The sequence below is a fragment of the Pongo pygmaeus genome, chromosome 16 (assembly GCF_028885625.2).
Source record: "Pongo pygmaeus isolate AG05252 chromosome 16, NHGRI_mPonPyg2-v2.0_pri, whole genome shotgun sequence".
Classification (NCBI taxonomy): domain Eukaryota; kingdom Metazoa; phylum Chordata; class Mammalia; order Primates; family Hominidae; genus Pongo; species Pongo pygmaeus.
The window spans coordinates 84,804,671-84,830,649 of record NC_072389.2 but is presented as its reverse complement, the minus strand read 5'-3'; the positions used below and the strand labels follow the sequence as shown (position 1 = coordinate 84,830,649).

At 39.6% G+C, this 25,979-nt stretch overlaps 1 protein-coding gene across 4 annotated transcripts; it reads right to left on the bottom strand.

Moving 5' to 3' along the window:
* Window positions 1-255: 255 nt before the first annotated feature.
* MORF4L1 (mortality factor 4 like 1) lies at window positions 256-25,276 on the bottom strand. 4 transcript variants are annotated; one of them, XM_054449980.2, is made up of 13 exons: window positions 24,995-25,231; window positions 19,811-19,857; window positions 17,494-17,561; window positions 12,953-13,069; window positions 11,809-11,895; window positions 10,679-10,759; window positions 6,995-7,020; window positions 6,438-6,526; window positions 5,701-5,802; window positions 4,384-4,472; window positions 3,783-3,955; window positions 3,109-3,193; window positions 256-1,023 (listed from the first exon to the last, which is right to left on the bottom strand). In XM_054449980.2, the coding sequence occupies exons 1-13, from the start codon at window positions 25,032-25,034 to the stop codon at window positions 939-941; spliced, it is 1,089 nt and encodes a 362-aa protein (XP_054305955.1). In that variant the 5' UTR covers window positions 25,035-25,231; the 3' UTR covers window positions 256-938. The 4 variants fall into 4 exon arrangements, with proteins under 4 accessions (XP_054305955.1, XP_054305956.1, XP_063508490.1 ...); XM_054449981.2 differs by lacking the exon at window positions 12,953-13,069 and having other exon boundaries at window positions 24,995-25,276; XM_063652420.1 differs by lacking the exon at window positions 10,679-10,759 and having other exon boundaries at window positions 24,995-25,207.
* Window positions 25,277-25,979: the final 703 nt, after the last annotated feature.

Sequence of the window (25,979 nt, the reverse complement as noted above, 5' to 3'; positions counted from 1 at the left end):
TAATGCTCAGAGTAAGTAACAATTTGGGGAAAGTAAAAAAAACAGTCATGTAAACTTCTAACTTTTTAGCTAAGACTCAAGACAGCAAACTGCCAAAGCTGCCATGGATTAGCGCTACGTACCAAAGCTAAAGCGTCTCATTCCATAAAGGCCATACCAGAAACAAAGCACGCACCTGAAAAACCACTGTCTAAATACAAGGAATACACAAATATACAATGGTTTTTGTAAGGCATCAACACAAGCACATTGTTCTTTGAAATTTAAAGAAAAAATTTATTGAAGATCTGAAAAACAATTCCTAAAAGATTGACTTTTCCAGAAAACTAGCTACACAATGCATTGCGTCTATCATGTTAAAACGTGCATTAGACACAAATACAAAAACCATGAAACAAGCCACCATTCTTCAACAATTTGAGCCAAGATAAAATGCCTAAGTAACAACATGGATGACTTGCAAAGGATGGGCTCTTTACTTTAAGCACCATTAAAAAAAAAAAAAAAAAAAAAAAGCACAAATGGATGAGTGTGTTCAGTTATATACACTGAATTGAACCTTTGGCACTAGGAATCAGAGCATTTTGTCATATAGCATTAACACGTATTATAAAAGTGCGTAGTGTCAAAGGAATAGAACCACCAGCATTCAAAAGCAGCTTTGTCAACTAGGCAATAAAACACTCTACAGCATATCCCTCTGTTGTCCATCATTGAAAACACTGGCAGCAACTTTGAAATGAAGAAAAAAAAAAAAAAAAGAAAGAAAAGAAAAAAGGAGCTATTACCCCTTTTATTTTCTCTGTTTAAAATCAAACAGAAAACAAACATCAATTGTTATACACTAACATCTTCAAAGCACATCGTTTGTACAAGAGATAGACTAAGAACAAAAATGTGTTTACGGAGATCCAAACATAAGTGAGTGAGAGTGCCTCTCACACAGCTTTCCGATGGTACTCAGGAGGAGCCACTTCATAATCGCTGGCACTAAACAAAGTTGCAGAATTCTTTGCCAGGTACCTAAAAATAAAATATTCATTACAAAAATTTTTAAAGGTCATTATCTTGATCCAAATCTCTTCCTATACATTATATACATAAGCCACAGGAAACACTTTCCTAAAATACATTAAATCAGACATTCTCTCACAGTAAAACCACACATAATGACAATTCAGGTAAATAAGTAAGGTTATACAATGAACACTATGCATATACAAAGGAATGAACTCTGGAGTTACTCCCCTATTTCTAAACAGCAAAGAACAGTTATGTCTTCAGAATACCAACTTGGGAGCTTGAACTATCTTTAAGAAACGGTTATTATCCTATTACATGACAGCATTACCCTAAAAGAACATCTAGACATTTTCTTTAGAAAAAAATCATATCAGCCGGGAGTGGTGGCTCACACCTGTAATCCCAGTACTTTGGGAGGCCAAGGCAGGGCAATTACCTGAGGTTGGGGTTCAAGACCAGCCTGACCAACGTGGAGAAACCTGTCTCTATTAAAGACACAAAATTAGCTGGACATGGTAGCACATGCCTGTAATCCCAGATACTTGGGAGGCTGAGACAGGAGAACTGCTTGAACCTGGAGGCAGAGGTTGTGGTGAGCTGAGATCATACCACTGTACTCCAGCGTGGACAAGCGCGAAACTCCATCTCAAAAAAAAAAAAAAAAAAAAGAAAGAAAGAAAGAAAGAAAAGAAAAAAGAAAAAAATTCTATCAGGCCAAGCACAGTTGCTTACACCTGTAATCACAGCACTTTGGGGGGCTGAGGCAGAAAAATTTGAGGCCAGGAGTTCAAGACCAGCCTGGCCAACATGGCAAAACCCCATCTCTACTAAAAATACAAACATCAGTCAGGCATGGTGGTGTACACCTGTAATCCCAGCTACTTGGGAGGCTGAGGCACAAGAATCACTTGAACCCAAGAGGCGGAGGTTGTAGTGAGCCGTGATCGCATCACTGCACTCCAGCCTGGGAAGACAAAGCAAGACTCCATCTCTAAATGAATAAACTTTTTTTTTTTTAAATCACTATATAAAAGGGAACGTGAAATGTCAAGTAGTAGAGCACATTCCATGAAGAAACTGAGGTCCAAAGAAGGTATTTATCATTAGTAAAGCACAGACGATAAATTTTGCCTAGATTCTCAAGTCCACATTGCAGTTTTAAATTTACTGTGAAACAATTGTAATGAGAAAATTCATATACAGAAATATACAAAGTAGAAACTGAAAACTCCCACCCTTCCTCCCAACACCACGCCCAAGAAATAACCCAGTATTAACTAAGATCCACATTGGAAAGCCAGATCTGATGCAAAGATTAAAATAATGTTTCTCTACAAGTAACAATTACACCATACTCCTCTACTACAACTTCGCTGTTTTTCAATTGAAAACATGGACATCTTTATCAGTATGTTTAGAGTGACCTCATCCTTTTAATAAGTGCTTGTTTCAAATTCTTATAATAAAAATGCCCTCCAAACACTTGTAGAAACCAGGATTGCCCTTTTCTCCATTTCTTCAAACATTTAAGCCTTAGCCAATCTGACAAGTGCTACTTTACTGACAGTTTATACTTTTATCATTATTTTTGACATATTTTTAATGGTCCTTTGTGCTGCCATTGCTGTAAATTTCCTGTCCTACTTTTCACTGGTTTGTTCATTTCTTACTGAAGAACTCTGTGTGTATTAAAGGTACCAACCATTTATCATAAATGGAACACTATAGAACTATGAAAATATTACATTTGTCCTTTCATTATCTTAACAATTTAATTTTAAACTTCATGTTCATCTAGAATTTTGGTACATGACAAGTGTGGCTTTGTTTTCTTCCAAACTGTCAGCTGTCTTATCACCAATCTACCAGACTCCACTGCTTTCCCCTACTGCACCAATACACCATCTATATACCATCTATCATTTCTGAGACTCCCATGTATTTGCACTTACTTATATTGCTCCATTACCATCTATCTATGCCTGTACCAATACAATGTTTAATGTTTTAGCATCTATACTGCCAATCCCTCCCATTACACACTAATTTTCAAATTCATGTTTATAATTTCAAGCACAGACTTACTTTAGGAAATCGTGAAGATAGTTGAGTAATAAAGCAAGGCTCTTCTCATCCAGAGGTGTATAGGCCAACATTGCTCCAATTCGTACTATTTAAACAAGAGAATTTATCCAAAGTTACATCCAAGGCAGGGGCACTACAACCATGTATTTTAATTATGTGAGCAAACACCACCAATTCCTTTAAAATATATGATTTTAGGCCGGGCATGGTAGCTCACGCCTGTAATCCCAGCACTTTGGGAGGCCGAGGTAGGCAATCACTTGAGGTCAGGAATTCAAGACCACCTTTGCCAACGTGGTGAAACCCCATCTCTACTGGAAATACAAAAATTACCACAGGTGTGGTGGCGCACACCTGTGATCCCAACTACTTGGGAGGCTGAGGCAGGAGAATTGCTTGAACCCAGGAGGTGGAGGTTACAGTGAGCCAAGATCTCACCACTGCACTCCAGCCTGGGCAACAGAGTGAGACTCTGTCTCAAAAAAAAAATTATAAAATAAAATACACGATTTTTAAAACTCTTGCTCCCAAAGACATTTTGCTATTTAACATTCTAGATAAAAATTCAAATTAAAATGGAGTCATGTTTTGGAAAGTTAATTACTTTACCTCTTATTCATTTAGAGAAGACCCCCCAAAAAGTAAAATCCATTATTTTCTACATGACATATTACCAAATAATCTCAGGAGATGTGGCGCTCCATACACCTGGGACATGGGTGCATCGGGATGATCAGCAAGAATTTCGGCATACTGTGGTCTCTCAAATTTGTAGAGTAGCTGGGTACCCAACATTACGTTGAAGTATTCTTTTATCCCTGCCACAACTTCATTAACCGCATACTCCCTGATAAATGAACAAAAATATTCCAAAACTGGTCAATAAAAATAACTGAGATAAAGAATAATTCAACCAATTTAAAGAATTAAAAGCTGAGCTAGTAATAATGAACCATAGCTGAGATTTTTTTAAAGGGCATATGAAAGCAGGGTTTGACAAACTAAAGCAATTAAGATGATTCTTACATTTTCAGATGGTTAAATTTTAAATGGTTATGCAAATACCTACATGATAGCTTAAATTTTACCTAAAATATTTACTATCTGGCCCTTTAAGAAAAAGTCAGCCAGCCAACTCCTGTGTCAAAGCAGTGAAATTCTATTTTGCTAGTTTCTGGTGGTATTAATGTTTCGGAGTCAGTACAAGTTTCAGATGACTTATTTAGAAACTTTTTTAAATGTCTTTGAGTGTATCTGAAAAATTTGTATTCTTACTTATTATCTGTGTTTCCACGAGATTTCTTGTAATTTGCATAATCCTCAAGAATGGAATCCACATTCTTCTTGGCAGGAAGATAAAAGAGCTATGAAGACAAAAACATGCTTAAATATAAGCACTCTCTTTTTTAAAGAAAAATCATACCAGGCAAGTTTTTATACAAAGATCAGGTAACAGTAACAGTATTTCAAATTAGTAAAGATACTATTCAGCACTTAAAACATGGATAATGTGGCTGAGAAACTAAAAATTTAATTACAGACAGTTCCCAACTTACAATGGTTTGACTTAATTTTCCAACTCTCTGCTGGGTTTATTGGGATGTAACCCCATTCTAAGTTATGGAGCATCTATATATTTAAACAGCCAAATGAGACTCTACCTAGACAGAACAGCACAGCTTTTAAAAATGTCTATCTGTTAGACACACATAACAGACGTGAATGTGCCTTTGTGGTACTACCAAGTCATCATTTACTGTTATGCATATTATTTGCTAGATCTAGTCTAAAGCATTAAAATAATTATCTTTTCATCCTCTCATCAGCATTGTCAAATATGAACTATTATTCCATTAAATGCAGAAACAGAAGCACAAAAAGGCTAAGAAACTTGTCCAAACTCACAAATAATAAGTGATACAGCCATGCTTGAATCTTCGCAGTTTAGCTGTAATTGCATAATCCTCCAAAGGATTCAAATCACAATTCAAACTATATCCACGTACTGTATATGACTAATAGGTCTCATAATCCTCAAGCAGTCCCTAATCATCTCCCCCAACTATCCCTAACCCTACCTATGCCATTTGTTTAAATAGCTTCATTTGTCCTATAAAATTCTCAATTATAGAGTTCAATGATTGACAAACATGTCACTCCATTAAACATCCTATTTCCTGCAAACTAATAATAGATCCAGGTGCTTAGTAAGATTCAGGTTCTTTTCAGGATCATGAATACCTTGCAGGTGGTGGTGTGTGCTTTCTATGGCCTACCATTAGCAATGACAATAAGACACATACTTCTTCACCTTTATGAATTTTCAGAACGAGTTCTTGCCCTAGCAATCTCCAAAAATGAATTATTTCCACCTTTATCATTACAACCTCATAAAATTTATATGTGAACTTTTATTCTTCTAAGTTACTCTTTCTGGTAGTAGTTCTAACGTGGTCAGCCTCTAAATTAAAATATTATTTTATCAGTCATACCTTAATAACTCAAGTCAATATAACACTTTCCTTTAAAAACTTTTTTTGCTAGCAAGAATGTATCATATAGCTTAACAATCTGGGTAGCTTTTCAAGTTACCTGTTTTTGCCTGGTAATTAAGTCCCAGTCATCAACAAGCCATGGTTTTAGCTCTTCAGGAATCTTTACTTTAACTTCAACTCTGTTCATGAACGTTTCCTCCTAAATAGAAACAGGAAGAGTATTAAAAACCTAACCTTTCTTGCTAAATACCAAACATGGAGAGCTGAATTTTAGAGGCACTAGGGATAAATCTTAAAGTAGCCAAGCATACAGCTGTACTGTCATTTTTAAAAATCATTAATGAAGAAGACCATACGCAGTTTGCTGTTGGGAGAAAAGAATCTGACCTGAACTATAGTCTATTTAGTGCATTTTCTTGTAAAGGTAAAAATTCTTCAGTAAGGTTCCTCTTGTTCAGGAATGAAACACCCTGACTTGATACATTTTAACTTAATATTTTCTTATTTAACATTGGTATCAAAACTATTCCAAACACAACCATCTTAAAGGTACATCTTTAACTCATAAAAATAAATATCTAACACCAAAGAAATAGTCTTGTAGGCGAACATGAAGCTTACACAACAAATGACCAATTGGGTAGGTAAATCTGGAGCTACAGGCGAAATAAAGATGTACAGAAATTTATCCTTTACCCCCAAAAGAGAAAATTTTTAATTTCAGGAATTAACCATGTAAGCAAATCTTGTAGAGAATCAAAGCTCCCATGGTTATGTCATGTAACTGAGGCTAAAAATCCTAACATGCTATTCATAAACTCAAGAAAAACTCACATTTTCAACAGTAGGATCTACCCGGGCCCTTTTCTTCCGAGGAGGCTGAGGGGTCTCACTGGTACTGCCACCATCTCCATTTCCAGGTGCTGTAAATGTTGGTGGGGAGGGGTCTCATTTAGCTAATTTAACAAACTCTATAAGGAAAATAGTCTCTTGACACATTATCCCTTTTCATTATTTCTCCATTACACAGCTGTTACCTCAATCTAAGTTAAAGAATCATATTCCTACCAAAAATATAACTTTCATGAAGAGCTCTACCAAACATTTAGTATAGACAATATTTAGTATCACCATCTTCCATTTACTTATAAATGTTATCTTCTCAGTGGGAGACATTAAGACTAAAGCAGATGAAAATAATGCTCACAAGTTTCTCCTTGGTAAAAAGAGGTCTCTACCATCATGTACCTATTTTATAACACTGCCGTGAGACTCCTATTTGAGATAATCAATAAACATAAGCTTACTCCAAAATTTCATAGCTTTCAAAATAAAAATGTCAATGTCATAGAGATAACATAAATTAACGTTAAGAAAGTTAATATTCTTACTTTTCTGTTTGTTCTTTTTTGTTTTCCTAAAAGGAGAGAAAAAAAAGAAAAATAATTATTTCCAGTAAAACTGCCTTTGTTTCAACTCCCTTTATCAGGGTTAAGTTCACAAAGAAATACTAACTTGGATAAAAGATCAGGTGGTAAATATGTGTCCTACTCAGACGCAAGGATTTTTACTGATAGTTGGTTAAATTCCCATCTCTCTCCACATAATAGAAAAAAATAAACCAAGCCAGGCGCAGTGGCACATGCCTGTAATCCCAGCATTTTGGGAGGTGAAGGGGGGTGGATCTCTAGAGCTCAAAATTCGAGACCAGCCTGGGCAACACGGCAAATCCCATTCCCTACAAAAAATACAAAAATTAACTGGGCATAGTGGTAAATGCCTATAGTCCCAGCTACTTGGGAAGCAGAGGTGAGAGAATTGCTTGAGCCCAGGAGGCCAAGGCTGCAGTGAGCCTTGATTGCACCACTGCACTCCAGTCTTGGTGACAGAGTGAGATCCTGTCTCAAAGACAAAAAACCAGAAAAGCAAACCAAGAACACTTTAGTAAACAACTTCGTTCTTCCAGGGTTATATTAATATATGTTATAGTATACACTACATTATTAGGCCAACTAAAAAAAAACGTGTCAAAGGTTAAAATTTTTTTCCCAATTATTTTTGTTCCCCAAAATATTTTTAGATTTGTGTATTTTTTTTGTTTAAGTCTCCTCATCTTGATTATCATCTCTAACAGCAACTTAACCTCACGTCTACTTATATACTGCCAAATGGTAAACTGCTAATTTTGCTTTATTTATTTATTTAGAGACGGAGTCTTGCTCTGTCTGTTGGGTGATCTCGGCTCACTGCAACCTCCTCCTCCTGGGTTCAAGCGATTCTCCTGCCTCAGCCTTCCAAGTAGCTGGGACTAGAGGCACCCACCACCACTCCCAGCTAATTTTTGTATTTTAATAGAGATGGGATTTCACCATGTTGGCCAGGCTGGTCTCGAACTCCTGACCTCAAGTGATTCACATACCTCGGCCTTCCAAAATGCTGCTATTACAGGCGTGTGCCACCATGCCTGGCCTAATTTTGCTTTTTTACATTATTATTTCTAGACCACAAGGGAAACATTTATAAAGACCATGATTATGGATTACTTTCGAAGGAAAGATACTATAACACCTGGATTTTTTACTTTTCTGTAGCTTTAAATAATACTTATAAATGTTATTAATTAAATATATTCATTTAATTTAGGTCTTAAGGTTTGACAATTCAAATTAACTTATGTTTGGATATAAACACAAAAATCTGGCCAATCTGAAGTATAGGTTTTCTCTTGTCTCTGTTAGTTTTGTAAAAATCTGTTGGACTGTATTTCTTGGTCAAAGTCAACCATGAACTTTACTTGCACGTGTCAATATGTGGAGACCAAGAGAAACCAAGAGTCCTCATACTCAATCCTTCACCCACTCAACTCTGTAATATAAAACTAAAATACTGACAAGGTGATCTCAACTCTAAAGTAAAAGATCTATAAAATATAGATGGGTTCAGCATCCCAAAGCCAAAATGCTCCAAAAATCCCAATTTCTTCAGCCAACATGACATTCAAAGGAAATGCTCATTGAAGCATTTTGGATTTTGGATTTGGGAATGTTCAACAGGTAAGTATAACGCAAACATTTCAAAATCCAAAAAAAGTCTGGAATCTGAAACGCTTCTGGTCCGAAACCCTTCAAATAAAGGATATTCAAACCATACACCTCAATAAGCCCCAGTAGTAAGAGCTTGACATTCATGCTTCAAACGTCTAGACTCATGATCCTTCAAAAGACTCAGAAGCCAGTTTGAAGAGGCTTCTACTGTCCAAGAATGGGAAATTTAAATTTTAAAGCTTTACTTCATATATTTACTCAGCCATTATTTTTGTAGTTGAGACTGCACAATGCTGTATTTAAATGCAAGTAACTTATGGGCATACTACCACTTGGATTTCTATATAATAACTTAGCACAGTGATAAAGAATTAGTTATAAACTATTACTTTTGATGAAAATCTATCTTTTCTATATAAATAGAAAATTACTGCCTTTTAAGATGTAATTACTATTAAATCCTAATGAAATACTACACTAGTTTTCCAAAGAACCCGATCATGAAAACATGTTACCACTTATTAAAACTATGAACAATCCTCAAATAGTAATACACTTAATCCTTGCCAAACCAATTATCTTCTCACCAAAAAGAGTTTAAAAAAAAAAAAAAAACTTCAAACATCTCCAAATGCATTAAATACTAAATACCTCCATTAGTAACACCTTACTTTTTTTAAGAGGCTAGAGCGCAGTGGTGCAATCACAGATCACTGCAGCCTAGAACTCCTGGCCTCAAGCAATCCCTCCCGCCTCAGCCTCCCAAAGCACTGGGCATAACACCTTACTTTTAAGTAGAAAAGTCAGATCAGTAAGTCTGGTAGGAAATAAAATGACCTCTTAATAAAAGTTATAATCTTTGTTTTTATTATTACAAATACTTAAGAATACTTATTAAGTTACCATCATCCACTTTCAGGTACATCAACTTTTTTTTTTTTTTCTTTTTAAAAGACAGGATCTCACTCAGTCGCCAAGACTAAAGTGCAGCCTTGACCTCCTGGGCTCAAGTGATCCTCCCACATCGGCCTCCTGAATAGGTGGGACTACAAGCATGTGCCACTACCCACCGAGCTAATTTTTTTATTTTTCTGTAGAACCAGAGGCTCCCAATGTTGCCCAAGTTGGTCTCAAACTCCTGGGCTCAAACCATCCTCCTGCCTCAGCCTCCCAAAGTAGGGAGATTACAGGTGTGAGCCACCGCACCGTCCTACATAAACTTTAAACATACAAAATGTATGCATGCACATGACTTTCTCACTCTAGGCTTCTTATCAGATGTTCTAAAATCTAGAGTTAACAAGAAGTAATGGTTTTGTGCCGGGAGCAGTGGCTCATGCCTGTAATCCCAGCACTCTGGGAGGCTGAGGCAGGTGGATCACCTGAGGTCAGGAGGTCAGCCTGACCAACACGGTGAAACCCCATCTCTACTAAAAATACAAAAATCAGCCAGGCGTGGTGGCGCATGCCTGTAATCCCAGCTACTTGGGAGGCTGAAGCAGGAGAATCACTTGAACCCGGGAGGCAGAGGTTGCAGTGAGCACAGATCACACCACTGCACTCCAGCCTGGGCAACAAGAGGGAAACTCTGTCTCAAAAAAGAGCAATGGTTTTCTTGGGGGTGGGGATGGGGAGGGCAGTTATTTGAAACCTTAACTTCTCACATATTCTTATCATGAGTTTCACCAAAGTTGGGGTTAGTTCGTATGTATTTTTAGCACTTGCTTTTTAGGTTTGAAAAGGCTTGCCAAAGTTATCTCAAAACTTATAACCATTAATACTATCTTTGTAAGAGAAAACATCACACACACATATATTTATACACACAAGTTAAAGGGAGGGGGAACCTGCTGAGGAAAATTAAGGAATATGTATTTTAAACTACTTTAACGACCTGATACCTGAGGAATGGGATTCTTACCGGTTCCAACAATGTTCCAAATTTTCCATTTCAACACAGTCTAACACACAATGAATATAAAATATTATCTTCACATATAGTATGCAAAATCAAAACAAAGAGCTTCTTACACTTCAACATTTTTCTGTTGCAGACCAGATGTCTTCTTTCCTGGGGCAGCCCCTCTCATCTTCCCCTCTGCATACTGCTCCCTTCAAAAATAATTTCAGTAATGTCAACATAAAATGAGCATTTATGTGAAAAAAAAATTATGTCAGCCTGATTCCATTAGGAATTTATATTCAAATTCTGGCACCAAGTTTTTAACAAGCTGGACAGAGACATTTCCAAAAAAATCAAACAAAACACTCAAGAAACAGCAAAAGGCTCAATTAAAATCAATGTAATAAAAAGTGACTGTAATAGACTGTTCTCATAGAATTGAAAATTCCATTTGTTTTGGAATTCACTAATCCCAGTGTTTTATTTGTTCCCATTACCATTTTAATTCTTTTTTTTGTTTGTTTTTTGTTTTTTGAGACAGAGTTTCGCTGTGTTGCCCAGGCTACAGTGCAGTGGTGCGATTTCCGCTCACTGCAAGCTCTGCATCCCGGGTTCCCGCCATTCTCCTGTCTCAGCCTCCCAAGTAGCTGGGACTACAGGCGCCCGCCACCACGCCCGGCTAATTTTTTGAATTTCTAGTAAAGACAAGGTTTCACCGTGTTAGCCAGGATGGTCTCGATCTCCTGACCTCGTGATCCACCCACCTCAGCCTCCCAAAATGCTGGGATTACAGGTGTGAGTCACTGCGCCCAGCCATCATTTTAGTTTTTTTAAATAAACATTTCAACTTTGAAATTACCCTATAAATCATATAGTCTTTCAGGGTCCCTTTTCCTGTGCTTTCAGAGATGAAAAACAGAATAGGAAATGCCTCGTTTGCTTTCTTGTTTCCCCACCAAAGTTGTCTTCCAGAGCCAGAAAGATTTTTATCAGTGAGTTCATACCTATAGCAATTTCCAACAACATTCTGCTGTTTTCTACCTAGGTCTAAGATAAGCTCAAGTAATGACAGGTATGCTACTTCCTTTAACTAGATATGGCTTGATCACTTGAAGTCAAAGCTGTAACACAGCAGCTGAGAGGTACCAGGAATCATTTTATAGGCAGGGCAGCCAACATGATCTCCATTGTTCATTCCATGTCCAAAATTAATCTACAGGCATTTCTCCTTAATATTCAGTTCACAAAACAAACTTACTGATTGGCTTTTTGAAGTTCTCGCTGTTTCTGCAAATTGGTGTCCACGTATTTGAGTACTCTGCTCTCCGGAACCCACTCATCCCAACTGAAAAAGAGGAAAGTTAAAATTTAACTCAAAAATACTCTGTTCTCCAACTAATTTTCTGAGATCCAAGAGGCAAGACTGGATTTCTCTTAAGTAATCTGATGAACTGGCACTACACACATATTCTCAACTAAAATGAAAATCTAATGGAAGTCTGTTCTGTAAAAAGGAAAACTTTTTATTTTCAAAAAGCAGCATTCCAAATCTAAGCTGCCAGAGTCCAAAAGCAGTATTCAAATCATTTTTAGAAATGGCTTAAGAGTTTGGCACTTAATGTAAGATTCACTAAGTGATTAGTCTTATGTTATCTTAAAGACTTTTATTGTCAAAAATAAAGCACAGGAGTCAAAAACTCAGTTATTTTTAAAAATTAAAACCAGCTGTGTGTAGTGACAAAGTTCCATATAGCTCTTTGTGTTTCCATTTCATTATCTATGAAATGAGGATAATAACAGTACTTATCTCAAATAACTGTTATGAGAATACACGTAAAACACCTGAGAATCCCTGACACAAAACACTAAAGGTATGTCAGAAACATATAAGGAAGTCTACAATACTCAAACACCAACTAGATTGACTTAGTTAAGTTTGTAAAGTATTAAAATGATTTGACACCACTCTTCACCTTCATTCAGTCACAAATGAATACACACTAACTTTCAAGGCTGATCAGAAAGCTGGCTTTCTAAACATTAGAAGGCAGAACCAACTCTCTTAAAAATGTTAAGGCATTCTGGCACTTCAAAGAGCTTGTTCAAAACACAATTTCTGATTATGTGTTTTCTCCCCAAAAATGGCAAACAAAAACAATGTTATTTCTTAGGGAATGCTAACTTTTTTTGAGCAGTAAATCTTTTCTCCTGCTGATGGAGCTCCTTTAGTGACACAATTAGGTGTACTCTCAAGGCACCCAATTACAAAAAAAAAATTTAAGACTTTCTTTTGTTTAATGATTTCCCACCTCTGACCTCTTATATAATACAGCCAAAAGGAAAATAATAAAAAGCAATCCTGAACATGATTTCCTAGAGAAAATTTCAAAACATGCATTTACCTAGAGGTCAGGAGGGGGTGGTGTACTGAGGGAGCTCCTTCAGGAACAGGAAAAAGGGCTACAATATCCTCATGTGTCTTCAAAGATTTTTCAGAGCGCCTGGGCCTCACAGCACTTCTGATACAGACAGCATAGTACAAAGTAATCTCAGTGACCAGGTGCAGAATTTAGCTTCAGCTTTATTAAGATTCATTTACAAATGGAGTATTTAAGTGTCTGTGTCAATAAATTCCAATGAGGTTTGAAAATTTAGAAATCTCAATCATCTATTATGTTTTTGAAAAAAGATTAACTGAAGTTTAAGAAAATTCCAATTTAGGGATTAAGGTTTTGTTGTACGAATTTTAAAAAGTACCCTGCACAAGCCATTTTCAAAATGAGATTATTTTTGAGATATTTATGTGTGTGTGTATATATATATACACATATATATTTTTATGTTTTTATATATATACACACATATATTTTTATATATATATACGTGTATATATATATATATTTTTTTTTTTTTTTTGAGACACAGTTGCGCTCTCGTTGCCCAGGCTGGAGTGCAATGGCGTGAGCTTGGCTCACCACAACCTCTGCCTCCTGGGTTCTAGCGGTTCTCCTGCCCCAGCCTCCTGAGTAACTGGGATTACAGGCATGCGCCACCACGCCCAGCTAATTTTGTATTTTTAGTACAGATGGGGTTTCTCCATGTTGGTCAGGCTTGTCTCGAACTCCTAGCCTCAGATGATCCGCCCACCTCAGCTTCCCAAAGTGCTGGGACTACAGGTGCGCGCCACTACACCCAGCTAATTTTTAGTAGAGATGGCGTTTCACCACATTGGCCAGGCTGGTTTTGAACTCCTGACCTGGTGATCCACCTGCCTAGGCCTCCCAAAGTGCTGGGATTACAGGCATGAGCCATCGTGCCTGGCAAGAATTTCAGCTTTTTTTTTTTTTTTAAAGACAGAGTCTTGCTCTGTCGCCCAGGCTGGAGTGCAGTGGCGCGATCTCAGCTCACTGCAACCTCTGCCTCCCAGGTTCAAGCGGTTCTCCTGCCTCAGCCTACCAAGTAGCTGGGATTACAGGCATGAGCCACCACACCTGGCTAATTTTTGTATTTTTACTAGAGACGGGATTTCATCATGTTGGCCAGGCTGGTCTAGAACTCCTGACCTTGTGATCCGCCCACCTCGGCCTCCCAAAGTGCTGGGATTACAGGTGTGAGCCACTGCGCCTGGCCCATAATTTCATAGTTTTCTAACGGTAATGTGACTAATTCCCAGAGTCACAATGATCCATGGGCAGTACTTACATAGACTAAATACACGACACACTAGGTATCTGAATAACTCCTTCCTCTTTCAAAATGAATTTAAAGGTTTGTTTAAAGACTTTCTAAAGCTAAGATCATTCTTTCAATATTGCATATATTTATCTACATGCCAAGTCAACCAAAGACATTTCTGATATATTAATATTCCTCAATATATCTACAAAGATAGTAACAAATCTCTAATATTTGATGCTATTTTTTCTTAACTTTCCCCAACAGTAATTAATATGTGTCAAATTAGTTGAGAACAAAAAAATCTACACAAACCTATCATTTCTTTGAGTTACTGGACTACAATACACCAAAGAGGAAAATGCCCATTATTTTTCGAAGCAATAAAACCAGAAAATACAAGCATTTGATATTTTCACAATTTGTGACAAGCTACAAATGCCGCTTAAAATCCAGTCTTTGCGCTGTACACATCTATGTGTGCAATTTTATACAGAGTTATCTATTATATGTGAAAAAGAACTAAGCACAAAAGCTGTATTCAGTTACTAAGGTGAAATCCTAAAATAATTTTTTAAGGTTCTTAAAAATATCTTCTTTACTCTATTCCCTTGTCATAGTTTCCCTTAGTTTTTTATGTGTTCAATCGCTTTTTTTTTTTTTCCCCCCGAGTCTCGCTCTGTTGCCTAGGCTAGAATACAGTGGTGCAATCTCAGCTCACTGCAACCTTCGCCTCCCGGTTTCAAGCGATTCTCCTGCCTCAGCCTCCCAAGCAGCTGGGACTACAGGCGTGTGCCACCACACCTGGCTAATTTTTTTATTTTTAGTAGAGATAGGGTTTCACCATGTTGGCCAGGCTGGACTTGAAACTCCTGACCTCAAATGATCCAGTGCTGAGATTACAGGCGTGAGCTACCACACCCAGCCTCAAACACTTTTTTAAAATTTTTATTTGCTTAATTATAAGAGGGGTGTCTAGCTATGTTGCCCAGGCTGGCCTCAAACTCCTGGGCTCAACCTCAGCCTCCCAAGAAGCTAAAACTATAGGCACCACCATACTGGCTCTAAAACAATTCCCTTAAAATGCAGGAGGTGGAGGAGGGTAAGCCTAAGCCATAAATGTGCTTTGTGTTTTTCTTTGATATCCTATATGGTCTTTCCCACTCATACTATGCATAAAATTAAGATGTTATCTTTCCTACAGAGAAATGAAATTCTCCTAACACTCTCAACTTTATCTGGATATTGTCAGAATATCAACACATAAAATATAAGTCTAATAAAGATTGAAATGCAGTTTTAGCAAGGCATTGTTTAGTAATAAAAAGCTATGAGATACACTAGGAATCACTATTTTCCTGTTTCCTAGATATTAGAATCCGTTTAGTACTAAAAGCACAGTTTACTTCTACCAAGACAGTTTTCTCCATTACTTTCCCAATTTCTCAATATTTAAAATACAAGTCCATGAGGTTGGAGTTACCTATCATTATTAAATATTACCTATCATTATTAGAAATACATGTTTTTGTTTCTTTTTAAAGGAGTCCAGGTCTTGCTCTGTCACTCAGGCTAGAGTGCAGTGGCACATCATAGCTCACTGCAGCCCTGAACTCTTGGACTCAAGTAATCCTCCTGCCTCAGCCTTCCAGGTAGCTGAGGCTACAGGTGCACACCACCACACCTCACTGATTAGAAATACTTTAATTATCATTAACTGGGGAAAAAAAACCTGCAAGTTGTCAGGATGCACTTCTATGCATTGCAGGTATCTACCTTTCCACATTTATATTAATGGAAGTGAAAGGTCTGATAAATTCTCAGCTGAAAACATCTGATATGTGAAAACAACTTCCTAACAAAGAAAGAAAATTAACTGGGTTGGTCACCTGCATAGAGTACTAGATGAAACAAGACCAAAGTCACAGGGCCAGTGAACTTCATAGGAAAAATAAACTCTTTCCATAGTAACAGAATACTCATCAAATCAGATGGCACTGCTCCCACGGTAAACCAGGTAAAAGAGCCTGAGTCAGGTGACACAAAGCCTTAAGTTACTAGAGGACAATTCCGCAAGAACAATACTAAATAGCAATGGCAGTGCTATCTTTGAAGGACGAAGCATCATTAATAAAACGTAAAACCTCCCACAGTAAAAATTACAAGTCTTTTGATTACAATCACCAAATAGGAGACTTGGGTAAATTTTTAGACAGGGTTATTTGTGAGGCCCAAGGAGAAAAGTCCCATCACTGAAAAACAGCTCCACTGGATGGACATTCTAGAATGTGTTCAATCTATACCCACTGTCCATTCCTGGAACAAGATCAATAACATCGGTGCTTTACATATACACACACACACAAAACGGCCGGGCAGTGGCTCACACCTGTAATCCCAGCACTTTGGGAGGCTAAGGTGGGCGGATCACCTGAGGTCAAGAGTTCAAGACAGCCTGGCCAATGTGGTGAAACTCCGTCACTAAAAACACAAAAAATTAGCTGGGCATGGTGGCAGGTGCCTGTAATCCCAGCTACTCAGGAGGCTGAGGCAGGAGAATCACTTGCACCCCCGAGGCGGAGGTTGCAGTGAGCCGAGCTCACAACATTGCACTCCAGCCTGGGCAACAAAAGCGAAACTCCATCTCTCAAAAAAGGCTTAACTCTTAAGGGTGAGAAATTAAGACTCTATAATTGAATTTGTTTCTGTGTTAAATCATGCTAAAAAGTGAGTCACATGAAGTCATTTTCTGTCAACACTAAATAATGTTTCCAAAGTTCAGAATATGGATTGGTAAATTCTGTCTTTATTTCCCAATCAAGCAACCTTTATGGTTTCCCCTTTTCTAGACAGAAAACCCAACTAGTTTTTTTTTAGCACAGCTGTTTGAAATAACATATATAATCAACATGTTTGTGGTAAGGCCAAAAAATTCAGGCTATCCTAAAAATGTGTACCAAAACCAGGAAAAAGAAACAGAAAAATGTGATGCCACACTCAACCAAAATAATTGATTGACTATATGACTATTAGATATTACACTAGAACATAATAAATACTCCCAAGAACCAAGTGTATTTAAATAAAAATGGCTCAGTACTCTAATTTCTAATAGTTTTGTCATACTACGAATGATTCACCTTTGCTTCAATATATGTACTATATTACATTAAAACTGCAGAATAATTGAAAAGCATATGCTTAAAGCCAGTCAGTGACACAAGCTATCTTGGAAATTATAAATAAAATTATAAGATCTAATACTCACTTTTTATTCCAGCCACTGTAATGTATAAAGTATTTCACTTGTTTGTCCTTTATGGCAACCTTTACACACTGAAATTCGAAAAAAAAAAAAAATTCACTTAGAAGTTTTTTAAAGAGACACTACCTTTTCAAATCATCCTTCAAAGACACTCTACACAAGCTTTATGGTGGCCTAAACAAAATGACTAAGAACACTAAGCTTGTAGAATAGTCAAGTTACAAAACTGCAGATTAGTCACAAAAGGTCCAACAAAGCTGAGAACCACAAGCATAAAGGGTCACCTTAAATCTTTAATCAATGGATTACAAAAGCTATCCAAGGACAGCTAATGAAAGCTATGCTTGTGTTTTCTCAGTCTGATTAGCCAGGAGCTATATTTATTTCAAAAGCAAATTCCTCTAAAGCAAAGTCTTTAAACTATATTATAAAAGAACTTCATTAGCTTATGAAAGGCAGTAAACGGACCTGTTTCTGAAAAATTAGTTTAAACAACTTGTAAAGCAATGAATTAAAAATATTTCACTTTTCTTAAAAGCAGCCAGACAAAAGGAATTACTAGAGACAAGTCATTAACTATGATAAGTGATGACTATCTGGTTTTGGATTTAAAAGTCTTTAAGAGAAAACCAAAATAACCACAACAGTTTAATTTGTTTCAATAGCTTCAATTCAAAAATTGTTCACCAGAGTGTCAGCTGCCAGGAGAAAAATCAGCCAGTTTAGTAGTGTTTGCCAAAAGTTGATACAACAATAACATTCAGGGATAAAAATGATTAACAGGACATAAATTTTTTTTTTTTTTTTTTTTTTTGGTAGAGACAGACAGTCTTGCTATCTTGCCCAGACTGATCTCAAACTCCTGACCTCAAGCGATCCTCCTGCCTTGGCTCCCCAAAGCCCTGGGATTACAGGCTTGTACGTCAGGGCACCTGGCCATGAGTCGTAATTTAGCACTTATAAACATTGTATCATTAAGATGTATGTACATATACACATACTTAGAAATTCCTGACCATCTCCATACATCCAAATTCAGCCATTTTAGGATTTCTTTTTTAAGAGACAGTCTCCCAAGGGGTGATGGCTCACGCCTCTAATCCCAACACTTTGGGAGGCCGAGGCGGGTGGATCACGAGGTCAGGAGTTCAAGACCAGCCTGGTCAACATGGTGAAACTCCGTCTCTACTAAAACTACAAAAATTAGCTGGGCGTGGTGGCTGGCGTCTGAAATCCCAGCTACTCCGGAGGCTGAGGCAGGAGAATTGCTTCAACCCGGGAGGGGGAGGTCATAGTGAGTGGAGATTGCACCACTGCACTCCAGCCTGGGCGATAGAGTAATACCGTCTCGGGGGGCGGGGGGCGGAGGGGGGAGGATAAAAATAAAGAGAGACAGTCTCGCTTCCAGACTGGCCTTGAACTCCTGGGCTCAAGCAATCCTCTAGCCTCAGCCTTCTGAGTAGCTGAAACTACTCAGCATGTGCCACCGCGTTTGGCTCTTTAGACCTTTAAAAATACACTTCTGTGTATTTAGAACACAGAAAAAAAAAGTAGTGAAAATGGCTAATATTTAGTCAGAATTGTCTGACACTTTAAGGCTATTTTCAGACACATATAGCATAAAACTATTCACCAAGAATTTATGCAGAAATTGCATAAATTAAACATTATACTGTTTTGTATTTTACGGGTTCATTTTTAGAGCTACAATTATTTAAGGTATAGTCAAGTCTTAAATATTTGTGCTAAAAAAGTTATCAGAAACAAAATACTGAAACTTTTTTTGACTTTGGAATGCATTCTCCTGCTTACCTTCTGCTAAATGTAAAATCAGTTTTTATAACTTGAGCACACCCTGATACAAAGGGAGCCTCCCAGAATACAAACTTTGCCAGACAAACCAACAATCAAAAGTTAAATGTACTTATTTTTAATATTAGCTTTTACCTTTAACCTAATATAATTAGCTCAATGCTTACTCAGCATATATTTACTTTTAAAAGTAACTTCAGCAATGTTTTCTCACCAAGTCATTAACCACAAAATGCTCTTTGTTCCCACAACCCATCTTCCCCTTCTAACATCCCCTCAAATGCTACTTCCAGATCAGTAAGAAAAGTGGAAGAGAGTAGCAATGTTTTAATTCATTTGAGCCACTAAGCAAAACAATAAGAATCTCAGAAAGATGAAGAAATTAACTACGAACCAAAAAAGGCAACTCTCTTACTGAGGGAACAACAAAATACTGTACTTGTATATTAAATGGTCAGATCTAACCAGTAGTTTTGGCCAACTTCTCAAAAGAAAACAAGTTTCATACCTTTGCTTCATAAAGAAGAGGCCCATGAAAGCACAGCACTCGCTCACCTGTAAAGGGAGAAAAAGTACTGGATTAATTGTAATTTCTTCTCATGTATAAGAAGATTCACATCTTAGAGAGTCATCACACTTTTATTAGGGTATTCCTAGCCAAATTAGGAAAAATGAGGACGGCTATACAGAGCACCACTTTGGCTCAAAGATACCAACAAAAACACGTTGGTATCCGATGGTAAAAACAAAAACAATTTATTAGCAGGTCAATCTACTTAAATAATCAAATCATCTATCACCTGTTAAGCACATAAGCGGACTCTCCTGCAAAGCTGTCAAGGTTGGTTGGTTGGTTGGTTTTAACTATATATCTGAAAATACAGTTTTTTAAATGCTTTCCTCATCTGTTTTTCTAAGTTGAGGACCTTTACTCTCCACTTGTATCTCTGCTTCCAACCCTTTTACTCAGTGAAATATCCTACAAATTAAAATATCAACATGCATCAGAGATTGGCTGGATTAAGGGGTCTCACTACGTTCATTCCTCAAATGTGGAATGATGTTCTAGGTGCTAAGCTGCTTCAATGAACAAACAAATGAGACAATAAAGCCTAACCTTTGGAACGTTAAGAGTCTGTGTTGAGCCTACTTCAAGACTAAACAAAATGTCAGGACCTGGAAGTCTTGGACGCAATTCTAGGCAGTACCTCAGATTACATTTGACTGTAGCTTGAAAGATTTTGCACACATTATTTTCAGTCCACTTGGTTTCAACAGACCCATGGACAACTGAAATATCCAAGAATGTCAGCTCTTTTTTAGCTCTAAAATTAAAAGAGCAGGCGGGGCGAGGTGGCTCACGCCTGTAATCCCACCACTTAGGGAGGCCGGGGTGGCTGGATCACCTGAGGTCAGGAGTTTGAGACCAGCCTGGCCAACAGGCGAAACCCTGTCTCTTCTAAAAATACAAAAATCAGCCAGGCATGGTGGTGTGTGCCTGTAATCCCAGCTATTCGGGAGACTGAGGCACGAGAATCGCTTGAACCCGGGAGGTTGAGGTTGCAGTGAGCTAAGATCGCGCCACCGCACTCCAGCCTGGGTGAGAAGGAGACGCCCTCTCAAAAAAAAAAAAAAAAAAAAAAATCAGCCGGGCATGGTGGTGTACACCTGTAGTCCCAGCTACTCGGGAGGCTGAGACATGAGAATCGCTTGAACTCAGGAGCTGGAGGTCGCAGTGAGCAGAGATCACACCACTGCACTCCAGCCCGGATGGGAGAGCAAGACTGCCTCAAAAAAAAAAAATTTAAATTTAAAATATTTTTTAAAACTATGTATTTTCAAGCCTCACCAGAGACCCACATTACGAGACTCTCCCAGAGCACGACCTATTAACTTTATTTTTAAATCAGTTCTATAATTATTTTAAGTGGTTCACTCTATAAAGAATCACTGCTAAAGGCTGCTGGACCTACGCATAGCATTTCTGAATTAAAGACAGAGACCGGAAAACAGGGAGATCAAAGACTTCTCCACCGGCCCAGGAACAAGAACTAAAATGGGTAAACTATACTGCTAATAAACAGCGCCAAAGATCAGATCAAATCTGTGTTTCCTAATTTCACTCCCCTGGTACATTTTAAAGGCACTCTGAAAATGGCCTACCATTTTTTTCCCCTTGGCTGCTGCTGCCGGAAAAAAAGTGCACTGAAACCGAGGCTCTGTGACCTCCATTCTAGCTACGAGGCCCTAGTATTCTGTTGAAAAAATATACAGCTAGCTGAGGAGTATGACCCAGGACAGCAAATGCTCTGTCTCAAAATCAAAACAAAACAAAAAAAGAATTTCCAATGGAAAACCAAGTCCAGTGCAAAGCAATCACTATGCCTTAAGAATTGCTTATACAACATACATTGCACGCCATTATCAAATAAAAAAACTTTTTTACAAGTTTACGAGTTTTTTTTGTTTTTTTTTTTTTAACAAGTTTACAAAAATCATTAAAAACCCTATTTCTCGGCCGGGCGCGGTGGCTCGCACCTGTAATCCCAGAACTTTGCGACGCCGAAGTAGGCGGATCACGAGGTCAGGAGATCGAGACCATTCTGGCCAACATGGTGAAACCCCGTCTCTACTAAAAATACAAAAATTAGCTGGGCGTGGTAGCGCGTGCCTATAATCCCAGCTACTCAGGAGGGTGAGGCAGGAGAATTGCTTGAACCCACGAGGCGGAGGCAGGAGAATTGCTTGAACCCAGGAGGCGGAGGCTGCAGTGACCCGAGATCGCGCCACTGGACTCCAGCCTGGGCGACAGAGCAAGACTGTCTCAAAAACAAAAAACAAAACAAAAAACAAAAAAACACTACTTCTCGCCACTCTTTTTTCTACCATTACATGAACTCTGCAGTGTTTCAAGACGATTCTGTTAGCACTCATCAAATATTCCTTTTCCCTTGCAAGATATTCTCCGATCATCTTATAAATAAATAAAATCTTTTTTCTTTTTTTGAAATGGACTCTTGCTCTGTGGCCCAGGCTGGAGTGCGATGGCACGATCTCGGCCTACTGCAACCCCCGACTCCCGGGTTCAAGCGATTTCCTGTCTCAGCCGCCCGAGTAGCTGGGATTACAGGAGCCTAACACCACGCCCCGCTAATTTTTGTATTTTTAGTAGAGACTGGGTTTCACCAGGCTGGCCAGGCTGGTCTCGAACTCCTGACCTCAGGTGATCCACCGCCCCCACCCACCTCGGCCTCCCAAAGTGCTAGGATTAGAGGCGTGAGCCACCGCGCCCCGCCCACTAAAATCATTTTTAAAAGGTGGTTATACAATTTCATTTTAAACGCAAGTAGAAAACACACCTGGAAAGTAATGTTAAGTACAGACTCTCTTACACAGCTTTCAAAACCTTACCTGGGGACACCTTGGTTCCTATTCTCCAATTACACCACTTAAAACGGCACAAGGAATTCTCCTCTACTGCTATTCCTCTCTTAACTAGCAACCCTCTAGAAATAAAGCGCTTCCTCCAGAACAGCCATCCTTAGGTTGTTCCCACAGCAGGGATTAACTTTTTGTGCCTTGACAGTCTGATAAAGCCTACGAGCCGAATAGTTTCATAAATACATAAAACACACCCTAATACAAAGGAAACCAACTGTACTGAAAACACTTTAAATGTCACGTTCTATGACATTACAGGACAAACAAGACTACTCTAATTTTGAAGAAATGAGAATGATTGCGATAACTGAAAACATCTTCCATAACTGTAATGTTGGGATATGAAAATATACTGAAAATGCTAATGTGGTGGTTTTTTTCGGGGTTTGGGGGGAGCAATTACACTGTTAATTGAAATACTAAACTTAAGTAGATAGAAAAAAAAACTTCCTCATTCAATTTCAGGCACCCTCCGAATTAATGCACTGACTCTACATTAAGAATATCTGCTCTAAAATGTCTAGTAAAATAACGAATCCATAGGAGATAGAGTCAACAGCTTCTCAAGGTGGGAGAGGGGTATTAAAAGTCACACGGCCGAGAGCGATGCCTCACGCCCGTAACCCCCCACACTTTGGGAGGCCGAGAAGGGTGGATCGCTTAAGCCCAGGAGTTCGAGACCAGCCTGGGCAACATGAAACCCCGTCTCTACCAAAAATACAAAAAAAAAAGAAAACAAAACAAAAACTCTAAAAAACAAAACAGAACAAAACAAAACAAAACTTAGCCAGGCGTGATGGCGCGCGTCTGTGATCCCAGCTACTTGGGAGGCTCGCTTTAGCCCGGGGGTGGGGCAGAGGTGAGCCGAGATAGCGTCACCGCACTACAGCCTGGGTGACAGAGACATTGTCTCAAAAATATAAACAAAAAAAGTCACTCACTAACAAAATACCTCTAAAACCTCCTTAAATATCCCATAAACTTAAAATACGCAGTACTATGGTTTGAGGTTTATGGCTCTCAAAGGAATTCTAATGCAACTCTTAAAATCCCTAGAACAAAAATCGTACGCATGCAAACATCGTATTTACGGTAACTAGCATAAATTTCCATAGCAATGAAAACGAATGTTAGAGTGTTCCTCCTTTTCAACAGGATTTTACTTCCTTTTTAGCTATCAGACCTCCACCTTATTATACGTTAATTGAAGCGTTGTGAAAATTTAAAGAGCTGCCTCCCACTGGGAGTCAATCTAACCTTACCCAAAACTCATGTCAATCGAAAACCAATTAATAAACTCAACTTTCAAGTCATTGTTAAACACTGCAACTAATCAAACAATTGCTGCATTTAAAAAATGACGTCGAGGCAATGGGACTTACAAACGCAAACGGCGTTAACACTGCATTCAGATCATTTTTATTTACTTTTTACGAGCAACTGCAAAGCGAGAGCGCACTCACATTACCATAGGATCTTGGCACTGCGCCTAAGAATAGCAGACTGATGCCTCCAGGCAACACAAAGCGGAGGAAAACGCTCATCCCACTGATCCTTTTTTTTTCTGTCCCCACCCACCACCCTGAGGTAAGCCGAGGGCCCCGGCAACCTTGTGGTCGTCGTGGAAGGGGGCGCTGCATCTGCCCGTAAGCTGTGTCTGCATACGGGACCGAGACGCCGGCGGCCATGATGGCGCCGCCATCTTGCAACGGCCATTTTACAACGCACTTCTCCCGCCCCGTGGCGCCAAACCCACCCCCATCCGCAGCTCAGAGTTGCCACTGAACGCAACCACCCCGGGGCTCCAGGAAGCACCCAACCGCCCGTCGCGGCTGCCCAAGCGGCTGGGCGCGCCGCAAGACCGCCCGAAACAGCCGCCGCCCCTCCCCCCCGCCGCCACATCACTTCCCCTAACCGCCGCCATGGCGCTCCCGTCGCCTCCCTACAATAGGCTACTCTCTCCGCGCCCTCTTCCTCAGAACAATAACAAACACTTGACGAGGGTGTGCCACGCGCCAAACGCTCTCTCTCCCACTCTAACGCCTGTGTAGCACTCTCGCTTCACAAAGCGCTTTCTCACAATGACGGATCGGAATTGCCATCCGCAATGCGCTTTCCCCGCACAAAGCACTGTCCGCCGCCTTCTCAGGGCGCAGCCCGCGCCGCCCCCGGCCCTCAAGCCTCAACCACCTCGAGCCCGCCTCCATCTCCTGCGCCGTTAGGTGCCTTTTTCCCAAAGGCGCACACTCACCCTCCTGGAATTTAGGCTTCGGGTCCTGCTTCGGCGCCATTTATAAGTGATTCGCCGCCTCCTCCTTCTCCCACCACCCCCGACTACCGCCCCCTACTCTCTACCCCACCCAACTCCGCGTCAGACGCGCCGTCAGGCACTGCCAACTCTACATCCTGGGCCGGATTTGCCAGCGCCCGCAGACCTCACAGCACCGCGACCCGCGCAGCCGCTGCTCCAGCCAACGACAGCCCGCCGCGCACGCGCCCCTGCGCCCGCGCCGCCCCAGGGCACGCCGGGACTAGTAGTTCGGAGTCGGTGGAGGCGCCCCCGGATGGGGGAGGGGCCGGCTACTCCACCCCACCCAACCCCCGTTTCTCTTCCCATCCCCCGCGGCTGCTGCGGGTTGGTAAAGCGGGGATTTGATTTCGTGGGAAGCTAAGGCGGAGTTGGCGATGGGGGAGAGTGGGGGTGGTGAGCCACCAGTGATAATAGAATGGGAAAGGCCCAGTTGCGACGTCCCTTGGGCAAATAAGCCCCCGTTGATGTTGAAGTAGCCGGAGAGAATAGGGCTGACTCGGAAACCCACATTCAATAGCATTCCGCTAGTTTTTGCATAGAAAGGTTTTAGGATCAGCAATCTGGCCACAAGAGGGTGGGAAGTGGGGTCCGCTTCTGGAAGCTTCGTTGTTTAGCAAGCCCACTGCGGAGCCTATTTGGTGGGATGGATAGCCAATTGTTGGCTCCCAGGTCTACCTCCTCTTCTCCAGCCCAGCCTTGCGGAAATGAGGAAGTTGACGTGGGAAACACTAGTCAGGCTTTAGCTTTTTGAGATAATGGAGCTCTGCTTTCTGAAAAAGGCTAGTGTGAATACGTCAACGTCTGTATTCGTACCTGCCCTGTTTGTGCTTTTTGTCACTTTAAACAAACGGATTTCTTCAATAGTATACTTTTTTTTTTCTGAGATGGAGTCTCACTGCGTTGCCCAGACTGGAGTGCAGTAGCG